We start from the raw sequence: 19,802 nt of genomic DNA on the forward strand, positions 1-19,802 counted from the left end.
ATGCCCTAGCAGGGTCTCCATGCCCCATCGCTTTATTGGCAGGGGGGAAAACCAGCCATTCCCCCCCCCCGCAGCACGTCTTCAGGCTACTTGGTGGGCAGGTTGAAGAGAGCCCGGAGGTCGAGCAGAGCCGTCCGGATGTTGGCCCCGAAGCGGTGAGCGTCCTGGTGGGGAAGACAGGACCGGTTAGCTGGGAGGGGGGGGGGGGCGGGAGAGGTTATTGCCATGGGCGGGGGTTAGGGAGGGAGGGGGGCAGGCTCCACTCACCGTCTCGGGGCTGGAGAACTTGCAGGAGACGTGGAATGTGATCAGGTCTTCGCCAATGATGATGTACGACACCCCGTAGCCGTTATCGTCCACCTGGGGGGGCAGAGAACCCAGGAGTCCTGGGTCCCAGGCCCCCCGGCCCTAACCACTAGACCCCACTCCCCACCCAGAGCCAGGAGAGAACCCAGGAGTCCTGGCTCTCGGGCCCCCTACTCCAGCATGTAGCCCCCACTCCCCTTCCCCGAGCTGGGATAGAACCCAGGCATCCGGCACTCACCGGCCCGAAGCCACCCCCACAGGAGATGTAGTCAGGATGTTTCTTGAGGTCGAAGAGCTCGAACTGCTGGATGGGGGTCTGACTGGTGGAGAGGCCCCATGGCTCCGACAGCACCTGCCAGGCAAGGCCGGGGAAGGGCGGGGGGGGTCACAGGGTAAGGGGGGCCCAGCCCTGATCCCCTTCCCCCCCACCCCGCCCCCTTCCTGCGATTGCCCTGCCCCCAAAGCCCCCCCCCACAAGGTCCACCCCTCCCAAGCTCCGCCTCTCTGGTCCCCAAGCCCCACCCCTCCCTGAGATTGCCCCACCTCCTTGGTCTCCGAGTTCTGCCCCGAGACAGCCCCCTCCTGGAAATTACCCTGCCCCCTCTTCAAGCCCCACCCCCGTGCCCCCCAAGCCCCTCCCCCTCCCCCCACGTACCTCCCGGAGGAAGGGGGAGTCCACACCCAAGTACTTGGAGACCACGTAGAGGCAAAAGAGGTGTCGGTCGATGCCCGCGCCCATCATGGCCCGGCGGTACAGGGTCTGGTGCTTGGCGGCTGCCACACGGAACAGAGCCAGGCGCTGGGAGGTCTGGGGGGCGGCGGACGGACGGACGGACATGGAAGTGAGAGAGGAGGGACCAAGGCAGCCGGCACAAGGCTGGGGGGCAAGCCGAGGGCTTTGGGGGCAAAGTGCTGGCCGGGCAGAGGCCCGGGGACGTGCCGGGGAAGGCAGTGTCGGTGGTTCTGCCCCCACGGCGTTGGCGGGCCCTGGAGGCCACCAACAAACGGGACGGCGGCCCAGAGAGACGCCCTGCTCCGCCGGCGGGAACCCCCCGGAAGCTGGCCCGGGGGCGGTGGGGCCCCAGCTCATCCAGACAGGGGAAGCTCATCCAGACCCCCTTTACCCCTCCCCACAGCCTCCGTCCCGCTTTTGCGGGCCGGTCCCCCGATGTGGGAGGCCCCAGCTCCCCCGCCCCGCCCCGGCCCCGACTCACGCTCTGGGCGGCGTCCATCATGGCGCGGACGAAGTTGCAGGACTCGATGGAACAGGAGCGGACGGTCTCCGTGCGCCCCTCGCGGAAGAGTCGTGTCATGGCGGCCTCGTAGGTCAGGCAGAACTTCCCTTTGTCCTGCGGGCAAGGGGGAGGCTTAGACGGGGCCCCCTCGCCCGGCGCCGGGACGTGGCCCCGCTGGGGTGGGGCGCAGGTCAGGCCGTGGAGCTGGGGCTGTACCTGGTAGTGCGCCAGCTGGAGGGTGAGCTGGATGAAGCTGTCAGGGATGGCTCTGGGGCAGGTCATAGGGTGGGGGCCAACTGTGGGGCAGGCCGCGGGGCGTGGCAGTACCCCGAAGGGCGCCAGCGGCAGGGTGAGCTGAATGAAGCCACTGGGGCTGGCCGTGGGGCAGGCCATGGGGCGGGGCCGTACCCGGAAGTGCGCCAGCTGCAGGGCGAGCTGGATGAAGCTGTCGGGGCTGGGGCAGGCCGTGGGGCAGGCCATGGGGCGGGGCCGTACCCGGAAGTGCGCCAGCTGCAGGGCGAGCTGGATGAAGCTGTCGGGGCTGGTGCGGCATTTCTTGATCAGCCCCTTGCCGAAGTCCTTGAAGGCGAACGTGTGGAAATCGACGTCGTCGGCCAGGGCCTGAGCCACCCGCAGGGAGTCCTGGATCACCCGCTGGCACTGCGGGGGGGGCAGGGGGGGGTCAGACCATGTGACGCAGCAGGGAGGGGGGAGTGTTGACCTGGGAATGTGCCCTGGGGACGGGAGACCTGAGAGCCTGTCACCTGAGCCAGGAGGGGGAGGGGGAGGTGACACCTCTGCCCAGGAATGTGGACAGAGGCGGCAGCAGGGAACCTGCTCGGTGGGTTTAGTTTCAGTTTGGGGCTGGGTGGAGGAACACAGGGAACCCCAGGGCTGGGGTCTAAGCTCCCTGCTCCCCCAGAAGGACTTCACTGAGGGGTCCTGGGTGTACCCACAAGCTCTGTTTTGGACTGTGTTCCTGTTGTCCAATAAACCTTCTGTTTTACTGGCTGGCTGAGAGTCTCAGTGAATCCCAGGAAGAGGGGTGCAGGGCCTGGACTCCCCCACACTCCGTGACAACTGGTGGCAGCGGTGGGATCTACTGCACCCCGTGAACGGCGCTTCCTGCAGTAAGTGACTGGGGAACAGTAAAACGAAGGGGGATTGATGGGGACCAGGCGTGCTGAAGATTCAGAGAGAGACGGTTTCAGGGGGCGGTTAACCCCTGGGAGTGTGTGACCAGAGAGAAGGACTTTTGCAGTAACAGGGTCCCCCGGGGGATTGCAGCGAGCGGTCCCAGGGGCGGAGGAGTCTGCAGCTCGACCCTGGCAAAGAGGTGGTGACCTCAAGAAGGACTGGCACACTAGGGGCTTTTCCTGGAAACCGTGGACAGCTGCCCGGCCTGCGAGTGGCCAGCCGGGAGATGTACGCTAAACGCCTTAAGAGCGACCTGGTGGAGCTGTGCAGGCAGAGGGGGCTGCGCGTCGGGAGGTCCACCAACGAACAGCTGATTGCCCAGCTGGAGGAGAGGGATCGCTTGGATGACCCGATCCCTGTCCCTGAGGGAAGCCGCCCGGCGGACGCAGCGTGGGCCCTGAGGCCTGACCAGGCTGGGAGGGGTCAGACTGCTGCCCAGGACACCCCGAGACCCTTCCTACCTATGCCTGGGGGAGGGGTTGTGGGAAGCCCAGCGAAGACCGAGGGCCCCCTGACCCCAGCAGCCAGCAGGGGATCCTCCCAGCGGAGCTCCCCATCCCTGGAGCGGATGCGGCTGGAATGGGAGAGGGAGAGGAAAATGAGGGAGCTGGAGGATCATGAAAAACAACGTCAACATGAGGAGAAACAACGTCAACATGAGCAGGAGGAGAAGGAGAGGGAGCGTCAGGAGAAGGAGAGGGAGCGTCAGGAGAAGGAGAGGGAACGTCAACATGAGCAGCAGGAGAAGGAGAAACAAAGACAGCATGAACTGGAGCTGGCCAGGCTGAGGAGCAGTGGGGCCCCGGCTGCGGTGAGTGCGGGGGGACGCAAGACGGCAAGGAGCTTTGATAAGTGCTTCCTGGCCCAGCGGAAGGAGGGGGAGGACATAGATAGCTTCCTGACGGCCTTTGAGAATGCCTGCGAGCTGCACAGGGTTGACCCTGCAGACAGGCTCCAGTTCCTCACCCCCTTACTGGACCCCAAAGCCGTGGAGGTGTACAGCCGGATGACAGGGGCAGAGGCAGGGGACTATGAACTGTTCAAACAGGCCCTGCTCCGTGAGTTTGGGCTGACCCCCGAGATGTACCGGAGAAGGTTCCGGAGTCAGCGTAAAACGCCTGAGGTCACCTACCTACAACTGGTCAACAGGATGCAGGGATATGCCCGCAAGTGGACAGCGGGGGCCCAAACTAAAGAGGACCTGCTTGACCTGTTTGTACTGGAGCACCTGTATGAACAGTGCCCTTCCGACCTGAGGCTGTGGCTGGTGGACAAAAAGCTCGCGAACCCCCAGCATGCAGGGCAGCTGGCCGACGAGTTTGTGAACAGTCGGTCAGGGGGTAGCCGGGAGGAGTCCCAAAAGAACAGGCCCCCCCCGATGCAGAGAGAGAGTCACCATGGGGCCTCCCAGCGGGGAAATAGGGAGAACCCCCTCCGAAGGGGAATGCCTGGTGTCGGGCCCCTCCGACCCGTTCGAGGGGACCAACGTGACCTGAGCTGCTATCACTGTGGCCAGAGAGGCCACGTACGGGCCCAGTGCCCCGGGCTCAGGGACAAACTGAGCAGACCCAACCTACCCAGGGTTAACTGGGTAGGGACTCAGCTGGACGAGGGGCAGGCGACCCAGGAAAGGGGGGCTACCAGTTTGCCACCTGCTCAGGAGGGAAGAGTACCCCCAGCCAGCCCCGCCAGAGGGCTGGAGGCTCTGGACTCAGGGTGCTCGGTTTACAGGGTGGGTGCGGGGCTGTCCCTCCGGAGAGAGTGCCTTGTTCCCCTGGAGGTGGATGGGAGGAAGGTCAATGGATACTGGGATACGGGCGCGGAGGTGACGCTGGCCCGGCCCGAGGTGGTGGCCCCAGATCGGGTGGTGCCCAACACCTACCTGACCCTGACGGGGGTGGGCGGGACCCCATTTAAGGTGCCCGTGGCAAGGGTACACCTGAAATGGGGGACCAAGGAGGGCCCCAAGGATGTGGGGGTACACCACCATTTGCCCACTGAAGTTTTGATGGGGGGAGACCTAGAGGACTGGCCAAGCGACCCCCAGACCGCCCTGGTTGTGACCCGTAGCCAGAGCCGGCGAGGGGCACTGCGACCTGACCCTGGGGAGGGTACCACACTGGAGGCGCGAGACCCTACTCGGGTGGGGAGGGAGCGCCGAGGGGCACGGCTCAGAGAGGCTGCGGCCTCAGACCTGGCCACGGAGGGGGAACCGGGCCCCATCCCTTCCCCAGCCGCTGAGTTCCAGGCCGAGTTGAGGAAAGATCCCTCCTTGCAGAAGCTCAGGCACCTGGCCGACCTCAGTGAGGGACGGACCATGAGGAGAGGCTGCCAGGAGAGGTTCCTGTGGGAGAAGGGGTTCCTGTACCGAGAATGGGCTCCCCCAGGGGAAGGGGAGTCCTGTGGGATCAGGAGGCAGCTGGTGGTCCCCCAGAAGTACCGCCGCAAGCTCCTGTCCCTGGCCCATGACATCCCCCTCGCAGGGCACCAGAGAATCCGGCGCACCCGGCAGAGGTTGCTACAGAACTTTTACTGGCCCGGGGTCTTTACCACGGTCCGGCAGTATTGCCGATCCTGTGACCCCTGTCAGAGGGTGGGGAAGGCCCGGGACAAGGGGAAAGCGGCTTTGAGACCTTTGCCCATCATAGAGGAGCCTTTCCAGAAGGTGGCCATGGACATCGTGGGGCCTCTCAGCAAGACGACCCGGTCGGGGAAGAAATACATTCTGGTGGTGGTAGATTTCGCCACCCGCTACCCCGAGGCAGTGCCCTTAGCTTCCATTGAAGCAGACACCGTGGCGGATGCGCTCCTGACCATTTTCAGCCGAGTGGGGTTCCCCAGGGAAGTCTTGACAGACCAAGGCTCCAACTTCATGTCGGCCCTGCTCCGGTGCTTGTGGGAGAAATGTGGGGTCCGGCATGACTGGGCCTCAGCGTATCACCCCCAGTCCAATGGGCTGGTGGAGAGGTTTAACGGGACGCTAAAGATGATGCTGAAAACCTTTATGAACCAGCACCCGCAGGATTGGGACAAGTACTTACCTCACCTGCTGTTCGCGTACAGGGAGGTGCCCCAGGAGTCTACCGGATTTTCGCCTTTCGAACTGTTATATGGAAGGAGGGTGAGGGGCCCCCTGGACCTGATGAGAGACGAGTGGGAGGGGAAGGCCACTCCCGATGGAGAGTCAGTGGTGGAGTATGTCCTGACCTTCCGAGAGAGACTGGCTGAACTCATGGGCCTGGCCAGGGAGAATCTGGCCAGAGCCCAGAGGAAGCAGAAGGTCTGGTATGACCGCACGGCGCGGGCCCGTGCCTACGCCACCGGGGATCAGGTGATGGTTCTCATCCCCGTGAGAAAGAACAAACTACAGGCCGCCTGGGAGGGCCCGTTCAAGGTCGTCAAGCAGCTCAATGAGGTAAACTATGTGGTGGAGCTGTCGAACCGGGCCCACCACCGCCGGGTGTATCATGTGAATATGATGAAGCCATATTATGCCAGGGGGAATGTGGTGTTAGCTGTGTGTGGTCAGTGGGAGGAGCAGGGAGATGACCCTTTAGTAGATCTATTCCCTGGGACCAGAGCTGGTTCCCCCCTGGAAACAATCCCCCTCTCGGATCAGCTCACCCCTGCCCAGCAAGCTGAGGTCAGGGGGGTGCTGCATCCGTACCGACAGCTGTTTTCCAACCAGCCTGGATGCACTAATCTGACTGTCCACCGGGTGCAGACAGGGTCGCACCCGCCGATAAGATGCTCCCCCTTCCGAGTCACAGGGAAAACTGCTCAGGACCTGGAAAGAGAGGTCCGGGACATGCTGGCTTTGGGGGTGATCCAGCCATCGGCCAGCCCTTGGGCCTCGCCGGTGGTGCTGGTCCCCAAAAAGGATGGGTCAGTCCGGTTCTGTGTGGACTATCGGAAGCTCAATGCCATCACTGTATCGGATGCCTACCCCATGCCCAGGCCGGACGAGCTCCTAGACAAGCTGGGAGGAGCTCGGTACCTTACCACCATGGACCTTACAAAGGGCTACTGGCAAGTGCCGCTGGATGCAGATGCCCGGCTGAAATCGGCCTTTATCACCCCTCTGGGGCTCTATGAGTTTCTGACCCTGCCTTTCGGCCTCAAGGGAGCGCCGGCCACCTTCCAGCGCCTGGTGGACCAGCTCCTGAGGGGGATGGAGAGTTTTGCCGTGGCGTATATTGACGACATCTGTGTCTTTAGCCAGACCTGGGAGGACCACGTGTCCCAGGTTAGACAAGTGCTGGACCGACTCCAGGGGGCTGGGCTGACTGTCAAAGCGGAGAAGTGCAAGGTGGGGATGGCTGAAGTATCTTACCTGGGCCATCGGGTGGGGAGCGGCCGCCTAAAGCCGGAACCAGCCAAGGTGGAGGTGATCAGAGACTGGCCCGCTCCCCACACCAAAAAGCAGGTCCAAGCCTTTATTGGGATGGCAGGATACTACCGAAGATTTGTGCCCCACTTTAGCGCCATCGCCACCCCCATCACTGAGCTATGCAAGAAGGGGAAGCCAGACAAGGTGGTCTGGACCGAGCAGTGCCAGGAGGCTTTCCGGGCGCTGAAGGAGGCTCTGGTCAGTGGCCCAGTTCTGGCAAACCCAGACTTTGACAAGCCCTTTGTGGTGTTCACCGACGCCTCAGACACGGGACTGGGGGCGGTGTTAATGCAGGAGGATGAAAAGGGGGAGAGACACCCCATCGTGTACCTGAGCAAGAAGTTGCTACCCCGGGAGCAACACTACGCGGCCATCGAGAAGGAGTGCCTGGCCATGGTGTGGGCCCTCAAGAAACTAGAGCCCTATCTCTTCGGGCGACACTTCACCGTGTACACCGACCACTCTCCCCTGACCTGGCTGCACCCGATGAAAGGAGCCAACGCCAAACTCCTGAGATGGAGCCTGCTCCTGCAGGATTACGACATGGACGTGGTCCACGTGAAGGGAAGTGCCAACCTGATAGCGGACGCGTTGTCCCGGAGAGGGGGCCCCGAACTTCCCCAGGTCACGGGTCACAGTGACCCCGCTCAGTTCAGTCTCGAAGGGGGGAGAGATGTGAGGATGTGACGCAGCAGGGAGGGGGGAGTGTTGACCTGGGAATGTGCCCTGGGGACGGGAGACCTGAGAGCCTGTCACCTGAGCCAGGAGGGGGAGGGGGAGGTGACACCTCTGCCCAGGAATGTGGACGGAGGCTGCAGCAGGGAACCTGCTCGGTGGGTTTAGTTTCAGTTTGGGGCTGGGTGGAGGAACACAGGGAACCCCAGGGCTGGGGTCTAAGCTCCCTGCTCCCCCAGAAGGACTTCACTGAGGGGTCCTGGGTGTACCCACAAGCTCTGTTTTGGACTGTGTTCCTGTTGTCCAATAAACCTTCTGTTTTACTGGCTGGCTGAGAGTCTCCGTGAATCCCAGGAAGAGGGGTGCAGGGCCTGGACTCCCCCACACTCCGTGACAGACCACAAACCTGCCCTTCCCCCAAACCTCCCCCCTCTGCCTCGCGCCAGGCCCCACCCCCACCTTCCCTTGGCTCCGCCCCCACCTCAGGCCCCGCCCCACCTTTTCTTGGCCCCACCCCCACCTCAGGCCCCGCCCCCACCTTCCTTTGGCTCCACCCCCACCCCCACCTTCCTTTGGCTCCATCCCCCTTTTGGGACCAGCCCCCCACACCCCACCCCACCCGCAGCCCCTCCCCTGCCCAGGCCCCACCCCTGGCTCACCTCCCCAGGGATCTCCCACTGCAGCTTCTGGGGCGGGGGGATGTCGGGGTCCAGCTCCCCCTTGCAGTGACCGTCCGCGCTGTAACCCAGCTGGAAGATGTCCGTGGCCAGCGTGTACTGTGGGGGACGGCGGAGACACGGGCAGCTCAGAACCCAGGCGTCCGGGCTCCCAGTCCCCCCGCCCCCATCCTTGGAGCAGGGAGGGAACCCAGGCGTCCAGGCTCCCAGGTCCCCCCCCGCTCTGGGAGAAGGAACCCAGGCGTCCGGGCGTACCTCCCAGAGGTGGCCCATGATGGGGGCGTCGGCCCAGGAGTGCTCCGCGTTCAGCCCTATCTTGCCGTTGCGGAAGATGATCACGGTGAAGGATTTGTCGAACCACCTGCAAGGGGGCAGCCACGGGGTGAGAGGGGGCCTGCGGCTGGGGCCCAAGGAAGGGGGGGCGGGGGAAAGGGTGGGGGCGCTGCAGGGTGGGCCTGGGGAGGGGAGAACCTCACAGGAGCTGCCAGGGAGGAGGCTGGCGGGATGGAGGGGGGTCGTCAGGGGGAGCGGGTCAGGGGGGTGCTGGGGGCTCAGGGGGGCCTTCGGGGGGCCGGGGTCCCCCACCTGTCGTGGCACTGCCCGTGCAGCAGGGCCTTGGCGTACTGGTCCAGCGCCGGGCCCGGCTCGGGGCCCAGCAGCCCCTGCTCGGTGGTGTCCAGCGTGAGGAAAAAGGCAGCTTGCTCCACCGCCCGGAGCGACTCCTGGTTCCGGCCCGACCCGAAGTACGACCGGCGGGCTCGGGCCCACGGCTCCCTGCGGGGGGTACGGGGGGGGTGTTCAGCACCTCCTCCCCCCTCCCCTGCCCCACTGGGTGCCCATATCCCCCCTCCCCCCCCAGCTCCCGATCACCCTTCCCCCAGCACCTGGCTCCTGCGTCCCCCCCCACGTGTCTCCCGTCCCTCAACCCTCCCCCGCTTCCCATCCCCCTAACTCCCATCCCACCCACTGTTCCCCCCCCGCTTCCCATCCCCCTAAGTCCCATCCCGCCCACTGCTCCCCCCCTGCAGTTCCCCTCCCCCTAGATCCCGTCCCGCCCGTTCCTCCCCCCCACCCGCGGTTCTCATCCCCCTAGGTCCTGTCCCGCCCATTGCCCCTGCCCCGAATCCCATCCCACTAGGTCCCATCCCGCCCTGCCCCCCCACTTCCCATCCCCCTAAGTCCCGTCACGCCCATTGCTCTCCCCGCCGCAGTTCCCATCCCCCTAGGTCCCATCCCGCCCTGCCCCCCCGGTTCCAATCCCCCTAGGTCCTGTCCCACCCACTGCCCCCCTCCCCCCAGTTCCCATCCTGCCCATTGTCCCCCCTCCCCAGTTCCCATCCCCCTAGGTCCTGTCCTGCCCCCCGCTCTCACCGGGGCCCGGCGGTCAGGGCAGCCAGGGTCTCCTCGCCGGGCGCGGGGGGCGTGGGGTCGTCGAGGATCCGCTGGAACTGGGCCTGCAGCTCGCGGGGCCCAGCAGCCGCCCCCCGTGGTACAGCCCCACGCGGAAGAACCGGCCGGCGTGGAAGACAGCCACGTGCCGGCTGTCCTGCCGGTGCTGCAGCAAATCTGGGGGGGAGCGCGAGGGTGGGGGGGGCGCCCCTTGGACGTCCCCCTGCCAAGCCAAACACCTGGCACCAACCCCTCCCCTCCTGTGGGCCCCCACCCCCACTCTGAGCCCCCTCCCACTGGGTCTCCTCAGCCCCTCTCTGGGGGTCACCCCACTCTGAGCCCCCTCACTGGGTCCCTTCAGCCCCTCTCTGGGGGTCACGCCACTCAGAGCCCCCTCACTGGGCCCCCCACCCCGAGCCCCCTCCCACTGGGTCTCCTCAGCCCATCCCTGGGGGTCACCCCATTCTGAGCCCCCCCCACCTCTCTCTGGGGCTCTGGGGGTCACCCCAGACCAAGCACCCCCAGCTGTAAGGGGGGGTGTACTTGCTATCTTTGGGGTATTTAATCTGGGGCAAAGTTTTCGTCCCAGGGGTTCAGTGGGAGGTGACCCCCCCCCTCACCGTGTGGGGGGCAGGGAGGGTCCTACCTGCCTCCACTCCAGGGACACGGGTGGTGTTGAACATGCGTTCGTACTGCGCAGAGCACATGGGCAGGGTGCCCTGGATCATCAGCTGGGGAGGGCGGGGGGAGTCAATCACCCCAGAGACACGCCAGGCCCCCCCCCCACCCATAATGCAGCCCCATGCCGAGGGAAGTCCCGTCCCTGTCCCCTAGACACCCCAGCCCCTTCATGGCACAACCCCCTGCTGAGGCTCCCTCCCTGCCAAGGCCCCGCCCCCCTCTGCCCCCCCGACCACCCCCCCCCGACCAGATGCCCCCCCGGCCCCCCCTCACCGGTTTGATCTCCTCACGGTTCAGCAGACGGCGATAGAGGAGAAGGGCATGGACCACGTTCCCCGCCCGGGCCGCCTGCATGGGGGTCGGGGTGACGTACAGGAAATCCTGGGGTTGGGGGGGAGAGAAGGGGGTTAGGGACTGAGCGATACATGGGCGACCCCCATCTGCCCCCCATATGGGCCCAGAGCCGGGTACAGGGCGGGGGGACCTCCATCTGCCCCCCCCATGGGCCCAGAGCAGGGGTACAGGGCGGGGGGACCCCCATCTGCCCCCCATATGGGCCCAGAGCAGGGTACAGAAAGGGGGGACCCCACACACCCCCCATATGGGCCCCCCAGAGCAAGGTACAGGAAGGGGGGACCCCACACACCCCCCATATGGGCCCAGAGCAAGGTACAGGAAGGGGGGACCCCACACACCCCCCATATGGGCCCAGAGCAAGGTACAGGAAGGGGGGACCCCACACACCCCCCATATGGGCCCAGAGCAGGGTACAGAAAGGGGGGACCCCACACACCCCCCATATGGGCCCAGAGCAGGGTACAGAAAGGGGGGACCCCACACACCCCCCATATGGGCCCAGAGCAGGGTACAGGAAGGGGGGACCCCCACACACCCCCCATATGGGCCCAGAGCAAGGTACAGGAAGGGGGGACCCCACACGCCCCCATATGGGCCCAGAGCAAGGTACAGGAAGGGGGGACCCCACACGCCCCCCATATGGGCCCAGAGCAAGGTACAGGAAGGGGGGACCCCACACGCCCCCCATATGGGCCCAGAGCAAGGTACAGGAAGGGGGGACCCCACACGCCCCCCATATGGGCCCAGAGCAAGGTACAGGAAGGGGGGACCCCACACGCCCCCCATATGGCCCAGAGCAAGGTACAGGAAGGGGGGACCCCACACGCCCCCCATATGGGCCCAGAGCAGGGTACAGAAAGGGGGACCCCACACGCCCCCCATATGGGCCAGAGCAGGGTACAGGAAGGGGGGACCCCACACACCCCCCATATGGGCCCAGAGCAAGGTACAGGAAGGGGGGACCCCACACGCCCCCCATATGGGCCCAGAGCAAGGTACAGGAAGGGGGGACCCCACACGCCCCCCATATGGGCCCAGAGCAAGGTACAGGAAGGGGGGACCCCACACGCCCCCCATATGGGCCCAGAGCAAGGTACAGGAAGGGGGGACCCCACACGCCCCCCATATGGGCCCAGAGGCAAGGTACAGGAAGGGGGGACCCCACACGCCCCCCATATGGGCCCAGAGCAAGGTACAGGAAGGGGGGACCCCACACGCCCCCCATATGGGCCCAGAGCAAGGTACAGGAAGGGGGGACCCCACACGCCCCCCATATGGGCCCAGAGCAGGGTACAGAAAGGGGGACCCCACACACCCCCCATATGGGCCCAGAGCAGGGTACAGGAAGGGGGGACCCCACACACCCCCCATATGGGCCCAGAGCAAGGTACAGGAAGGGGGGACCCCACACACCCCCCATATGGGCCCAGAGCAAGGTACAGGAAGGGGGGACCCCACACGCCCCCCATATGGGCCCAGAGCAAGGTACAGGAAGGGGGGACCCACACGCCCCCCATATGGGCCCAGAGCAAGGTACAGGAAGGGGGGACCCCACACGCCCCCCATATGGGCCCAGAGCAAGGTACAGGAAGGGGGGACCCCACACGCCCCCCCAGAAAGGACTTACCATGGCGTAGTAGTTGCTGTTCACCATCAGGGGGCCCCGTCCCCGCAGGTAAACGTATTCTTCCCACCAGTCGCTCACCTGCCGGGGGGTGGGGGGGGAACAAGGGTAAAGAGAGTCAGACACCCCCCCCCGTTCTCCTCTTGCAGCACGACCCCCCCCACCAAGCCCACCACCCCCACGCAGCACAGCGCCCGCCTTCAGAGCCCCCCTGCAGCACAGCAACCCCCCCACCAACCCCCCCCGGCCCAGCACAGCGCAAGCCCCCCCCCACGCCCCCCCGGGCCCGGTTCACTCACGTAGTTGGTGGCCCACCAGGACTTGAGGGTCAGGTACCACTGCAGACGGGGGCCCAGCGAGCGCTCGAAGTCCCGGGCCAGGGCGGCCGCACGCTGGAAGCGCGGGTCCGACAGCAGGGGGCGCACGGACTCCAGGTACTGGGGGGGCAGAGCCGGGGGGAGACCCCCCCCCAAGCCGGGTGCGTCAGCTCAACTGCCCCTAGCCCCCCACCAGCATCCCACCATGTGCCCCCCCGGGACTCCCCCTCCGCCAGCTCCAGTCCCCAGGACTCAGAAACCCCCCTTCCCAGGACCCCCCCCCAGTTCCCCGACACCCCCCCCCAGAACCCCTCCTTCCAGGACACCCCCCCCCAACTTCCCCTCCCTCCAGCCCCCAGGGTGGCCCAGACCCCTCCTCAGGATTCCCCCCAGCCACCAGCTCCAGCCCCCCTCCGAGGACCCAGACCCCCCCTTCCCCAAACTCTCTCCCCACCCGGCCCCCAGAACCCGCCCCCCAGTCGCTCACCCGCTGCACGGTGTCCCTGATGGGGGCACGGGCAGGCGTGGCAGGGACGCCTGGTAGCTGTACAGCATGGGCCTACGGCCGGCAAAGATCTTCACCAGCGCCTGTGGGGGGAGACGGGGGGCCAAGCAGTGAGCCCCCCAACCGGCCCCATCCTCCCCCCACGGCCTGCCAAGGACACACCCAGGCTTCCTCGGGCTTCCCCCTCCAGCCCCACAGCACCCCCCCAGCTCGGTCCGTGCCCCCCGGACAGCTTCAGCCCCCATCCTACCTCCCCGCCCCCCCCCCCGGACTGTGGTACATGCCAGGCCTGAGCCACAGTGGCATGGGGGCACCCCCTGTGGCCCATCGCAGCCTCCCCCCATAGCCCCCCCAGCCCCCCATGGGCCCCCCACCCCCGGGGAGCCCCAGAACGTACCACCCCCCATGGGGCCCCACGGCCCGTACCAGCCTCCGCCCATGGAGTCCCCCAGAAGGCACCAGCCCCGGGACATACCGGCCCCCCACATGGCCCCGGGGCCCCCCGGCCCGTACCAGCCAGAACTTGGTGGCGAGCGAGGTGTGGCCGTGCTCCTCGTCCATCCAGCCGTGGTAGCAGAGCAGGGCCCGCAGGGCGCCCCGCATGGTCACCACCAGCCCCAGCCAGAGCAGGGTGGCGAAGGCCAGAGCCCCCAGCCCCGCCCGGGCCGGCTCCGACAGGTAGGCGCTGCAGGGGGGCAGGGGGGTCAGCGGGGGGCGGCCAGACCCCCTCCCCAGGGACACCCCCCCGCCCTCCTGGGGCCGCCCAGTGCCCCCCGAGCCCCCAGCCCCACACACCACCCTGGCCCTGCCCCCCCATGCCCTCCCCCGTGCCCCCTGAGCCCCCAGCCCCACACACCTCCCTGGCCCTGCCCCCCCATGCCCTCCCCCGTGCCCCCTGCACGCCCAGCCCTGCCTCCTTCTCCCAGCCCCACACACCTCCTTGGCCCTGCCCCTGCCCCCCCCATGCCCTCCCCAGTGCCCCCAGCCCAGCTTCCTTCTCCCAGCCCCACACACCTTCCTGGCCCCGCCCCCCATGCCCCCCAAACCCGGAGCCCTCCCCCAACCTCACACACCTCCCTGGCCCTGCCCCTGCCCCCCCATGCCCTCCCCAGTGCCCCCAAGCCCTGCCCCCCGCTCCCAGCCCCACACATCTCCCTGGCCCTGCCCCTGCCCCCCCCATGCCCTCCCCAGTGCCCCTGAGCCCCAGCCCAGCCTCCTTCTCCCAGCCCCACACACCTCCCTGGCTCTGTCACCCATGCGCCTCCCAGCCCTGGCCCCTTCCCCCCACATCTCCAACCCTGCCCCCCATGCCCTCCCCCGTGCCGTCCAAACCCCCAACCCTGGCCCCCTCCCCCAGCCCCACACACCTCCCTGGCCCTGCCCCTGCCCCCCCCCATGCCCTCCCCAGTGCCCCTGAGCCCCAGCCCAGCCTCCTTCTCCCAGCCCCACACACCTCCCTGGCTCTGTCACCCATGCGCCTCCCAGCCCTGGCCCCTTCCCCCCACATCTCCAACCCTGCCCCCCATGCCCTCCCCCGTGCCGTCCAAACCCCCAACCCTGGCCCCCTCCCCCAGCCCCACACACCTCCCTGGCCCTGCCCCCCCATGCCCTCCCCCGTGCCCCCTGCACGCCCAGCCCTGCCTCCTTCTCCCAGCCCCACACAGCTCCCTGGCCCTGCCCCCGCCCCCCCATGGCCTCCCCCGTGCCCCCAGCCCAGCTTCCTTCTCCCAGCCCCACACACCTTCCTGCCCCCCCATGCCCTCCCCCGAGCCCCCAGCCCCACACACCTCCGTGGTCCCGCCCCTCATGACTCCCCAATCCCCCCGAACTCCCAGCCCTGCCCCCTCCACCGCTATGTTTCCCTGGCCCTGTGCCCCCTACACTGACCCCCCCCATGCACACACCCATGCCTGTGCCCCCCATCCCAGCCCCCTTCCCTCAGCCCCATACACCTCCCTGGCCCGGCCCCCCATGGCCCCAAGCCCAGCCCCACTGTCCCTCAACCTGGCAGGCAGGTGCTCCTTGATCTTGCCGATGAGCCCCATGGAGGGGTCGAGGCGGGAGGCCTGGCTGGCCAGGATGGCCGTGGCCATGACCAGCCAGCTGGCCGGGCTGGCAGGGAAAACGCCCGTCAGCAGGCTGTTCTGTGGGGGGAGACGGGGGTCAGCAGGGTGTGCGGGCTGCATGGGGCCAGGCCGGAACCCAGTTCCGGCCCCCCAGCCCCAGCCCACAGCTCCCCGCAGCCAGCCCCCAGATCCCTGCTCCTCGGTCTGACCCCCCCAGCTCCCCCCAAGCCCCCAGATCCCTGCTCCTCTGTCTGACCCCACGGCTCCTCCTCTAGCCCCCAGATCCCTGCTCCTCAGTCGGACCCCACGGCTCCCCCGAGCCCCCAGATCCCTGCTCCTCGGTCTGACCCCCCAGCTCCCCCCAAGCCCCCAGATCCCTGCTCCTCTGTCTGACCCCACGGCTCCTCCTCTAGCCCCCAGATCCCTGCTCCTCAGTCGGACCCCACGGCTCCCCCGAGCCCCCAGATCCCTGCTCCTCGGTCTGACCCCCCAGCTCCCCCCCAGGCCCCAGATCCCTGCTCCTCGGTCTGACCCCCCAGCTCCCCCCAGCCTCCAGATCCCTGCTGCTCGGTCTGACCCCACGGCTCCCCCAACCCAGCTCCAAGATCCCCTGCTCCTCGGTCTGACCCCATGGCTCCCCCAACCCAGCCCCCAGATCCCTGCTCCTCACTCTGACCCCACAGCTTTCCCCCCAACCCCAGATCCCTGCTCCTCAGTCTTACCCCACGGCTCCTCCTCTAGCCCCCAGATCCCTGCCCCCCAGCCTGACTCCTCGCCCCCCCCAGCCCGCAATCCCCGCCCCACTCTCACCCCTTGGATACCCCCCAGCCCCCTTGCTCCTCAGTCTGACCCCTCAGCTCCCCCCACCCCTGCACACAGTCAGACCCCACAGCTCCTCCCCAGCCCCAGGGGGTCCCCCCCCATACCCGTAGCCGGGTGATTTTCTTCTTCCAGGAGCGCAGGCCGGCCAGGTAGACCTGCTTCAGGGCCACATGGCTGAGCCGCAGGTCGACCCCCTCGGGCGAGACCGTGAACTGGAACGCCACGGCCTGGTGAGCCTCCGCCATTGCTGGGGGGTGCTAGCGGGCGCTGGGGCAGAGAGAGACAGGCCGGGGGGGCATTGACATGCTGCGTCTGTCCCCCCCACTGAAACACAGCCAGGAGCCAGGACGCCTGGGTCCCACCCCAGTGCTAAAGGGGGGGGTGGGAGTCAGGAGACCAACCCCCCCTCAGGCTCTGGGGAGAACCCCAGATTCCCACCCCCGCGCCTCACCCCAGAGGGGTCCCCGGATACCGAGCCCCAGCCCCCCCCCCAAAGGGGCCCGTGAACATCCAGCCACCATGCCCCCCCCCCAGAGGGGCCCCTGAATTCCCAGCCCCCACACCCACTACTCCCCCTTCCCCCGGGGACTTGTCCCTGGGGTCATTCCCCTCCTGGGCAAAACCAGACCCTTATTTACAGGCTGGCTCCGGCCCAACCGGGCTGCCAGCCCCCCATGGTGCAGATTTGTCCGTGTGTGTCCCCCACCCCACGTCGGGACCTGCTGCCGGGCTCAGGCCCCCCCCCACTGCCCCATGGGGAGCGGCTGAGCTGGGGCTCCTGGCGGCGCTCGCTCTGGGGCAGATTTTCTGCCCCTTTCCTTGGCCTCACGGCTCTTCTCAAACCGCCCCACCCACCCAATAGGCCAACCTCCCTCTGGCCGGGGACCCGGTGCCAGGCCCAGGACCGAACTCCCTCTGCCCCCCAAGTATCCCCTGTTAGCCCTTTGGCCCCAGCGCCGCGGGGAGAGCTTCTGGCCTGGGACAGCAACTCCAACAGGTTGGGAGGGGGCAGAGAGGGGCCCCTTCCCCTACCCAGGGGCACAGCCAGGGGGGTATCGTGGGTACCTGCCGTACCTGGGCACTGCCAAGGGGCCCAGACCTGCCAGCACCAGCCAGGCCAGCCCCGGCTCCGCGATGACCTCACCCCTGATGCGCTGCTGAGGTCACAATCCAGCACCCCAGCATGTGGTGGGGGGGGGAGCTGGAGACATCTCAGACCCCCAGGGAGGGGGAGGAAGGAAGAGATCCCGTCTCCCCACCGCCCCCTGCTCTAACCACTAGCCCCCACTCCCTCCCAGAGCCAGGGATGGAACCCAGGAGTCCTGGCCCCCTCTTCTTACCACTAGCCCCCATGCCCCTCCCAGAGCCTGGGAGAGAACCCAGGAGTCCTGGCTCCCAGCCCAGGCCCCCTCTGCCCCATCCCCAACCCAGATCAGCCCCCCCAAATCGTGCCAAGCTCCGCACAGCCCCTGACCCAGCTCAGGGCCCCCCGGCTGGACGCTGCCCTGCCCCACAGCAGCACACAGTCCCTGCCCCACAGGCCTCCCAGTTTAAGCAAATCAAGGCAGGCTCGCTGTACCTGTGGGGAAACTGTTGCTGGGAGGGACGGAAGAGGCAGAATAGAACCCAGGAGTCCGGAGGCCAGCTGCCTGGCTGAGCCTGGCCTGTGCCTGGTAAACACCCTCCCCAGCCAGCGACCTTTACTCCCTGGGACAGGAGACGCTCTGGGGGCTGCGACCTTCCCCACACCCACAGGAAGGGACCCGGACGCAGATAACACACCGGGCTGCCTCTGGGTCCAGACACTCGGGGGAAGTGGGGTCTAGTGGTTAGAGCAGAGGGGAGCTGGGAACCAGGACTCCTGGGTTCTATCCCCCGCTCTGGGAGAAGGGGGGGGGCTAGTGTGTTAGAACGGGGTGGGGGCGGCAGGCTGGGAGCCAGGACTCCAACCCACTAGACCCTTTGCTGCACCCAAGGAACCCAGGAGTCCTGACTCCCAGCCCCCTCCCATGCTACACCCACCCTACCCATCTGGGGCCCCCACCCCGGCAAGGAGCACCCATCGATCACAGACAGGGCTGTCAGTGGTGTAAATAGCCCCCAGGCAGCATCCCCCCTCACCCTGGGGGTCCCACCCCCAGCACTGCCCCCCGCATCCCATCAGCCCCTGAGAGACAGGCTCCCCTAGGGGCTGGAATCTCAATTCAAAGGATATCGATGGGCTGGGGAAACAAACCGCCCATCAGCTCCCCAGAGCCGGAGAGAGAGAAGCCCGGAGTCCTGACTCCCAAATATACACCCCTGCTCTACCCACTAGGCCCTACTCCCTCCCTCCAGCCAGAGAGAGAACCCAGGAGTCCTGGCTCCCAGCCCCCCCCCGCTGTAGCCACTAGACCCCCTCCCTCCAACCAGAGAGAGAACCCAGGAGTCCCAGCCCCGCCCTGCCCTAACCGCTAGACCCCACCCCCTCCCAGGACTGGGGATGGAACCCAGGCGTCCGGCTCCCAGCCCCCTCCCCCTCACTCACCTTCCTGCCCGCAGGATCCAAGCCGGGGTATCTGCTGCAAGCGGTTGGCGGCGTCCTGAGACCCCGGCCCCCGAGCCTCCCCCAGGCTGGGGACGGGACCCTCCCTGCTACCCCCCCGCTCCTTCCTGGGGGCAGCCCCCCTCCCTTCGCGTCCCTCCCCCACCTGCTAGCCCATCCCCCCGCTCCTAGCCTCCCTCGCCCCTCCCCCGCCCAGTGCCCCTCGCCCAGCTGCTCGCGGCGGCGCCGGGGCCGCCCGGGAAAGTGGGGCGGGGGGGCTGGGGGGGACACGCGTCTGGAGCCTGCGCGGAGCGTCAGAGCCGGGAGGGAGGGACCGAGGGATGGAGGGGGGGGGCAGGCTGGGGGAGGGGCGAGAGGAGGTGGGGGGAGGGGTGGGGCGAGAGGGGTAATAGTGGGCGGAGGGGTAGGCGTCACAGGGGGAATGGTGGGGGCCTGGCGGAAGGGGTAATAGTGGGGGAGGGGTTGGGCGAGAGGGGTGGGGCTGGGGTGAGGGGGCAGGCGACACAGGGGGAATGGTGGGGGCCTGGGGGAAGGGGTAATAGTGGGGGACGGGTGGGGCTGGGGAAGGGGGGCACAGCCCCGGGGGGTCCCAGAGGGGGATGCCTCATGCTAGCCCTGGGCTCCACCAGGGGCCCGAAGGCGGGACGGGGACAATGGTACGGGGTGTGTGTGGGGGGGTGTCTGTCAATGACGCTACTAGCCTCTGATAGGCATCTCTGGGAGGGGAGCGGGGTGTAGTGGGTAGAGCAGGGGGGGCTGGGAACCAGGACTCCTGGGTTCTCTCCTGGCTCAGAGAGCACAGTGGCTGTACGCTTGTCACAACCCCCAAGGCCAATTCCCTGCTTGGCTGACCCCCTGGGGTCCTCCTCCCCCCCCCAAGACTGGAGGAGGCATCTCTGGCTGTTCAAATAAACCTCTTTATTTGCACTTCAGGCCATAGGCCCCGTTGTCCATTATGCAGGGGGCCAGGAGTAGCCCCCGGCCCGCCCCACAGTCTGTCTCCCCCACAGCGCCAC

General features: G+C 67.2%; 1 protein-coding gene across 1 annotated transcript; it reads right to left on the reverse strand.

The window, feature by feature from the left end:
* Positions 1-3: 3 nt before the first annotated feature.
* Positions 4-18,916, reverse strand: CPT1C (carnitine palmitoyltransferase 1C). The gene is given in 21 exon segments (XM_074937040.1): positions 4-164; positions 268-360; positions 545-658; positions 962-1,114; positions 1,521-1,655; positions 1,950-2,201; positions 8,463-8,579; positions 8,736-8,841; positions 9,066-9,254; positions 9,852-9,951; positions 9,954-10,046; positions 10,516-10,600; positions 10,824-10,931; positions 12,535-12,612; positions 12,831-12,968; positions 13,336-13,358; positions 13,361-13,436; positions 13,867-14,038; positions 15,358-15,497; positions 16,346-16,508; positions 18,769-18,916. Coding segments are annotated over 20 exon segments (2,391 nt in total). The 5' UTR covers positions 16,487-16,508; positions 18,769-18,916; the 3' UTR covers positions 4-86.
* Between the last annotated feature and the right edge of the window lie 886 nt (positions 18,917-19,802).

The sequence above is a fragment of the Natator depressus genome, chromosome 23 (genome assembly GCF_965152275.1).
Source record: "Natator depressus isolate rNatDep1 chromosome 23, rNatDep2.hap1, whole genome shotgun sequence".
Classification (NCBI taxonomy): Eukaryota; Metazoa; Chordata; order Testudines; family Cheloniidae; genus Natator; species Natator depressus.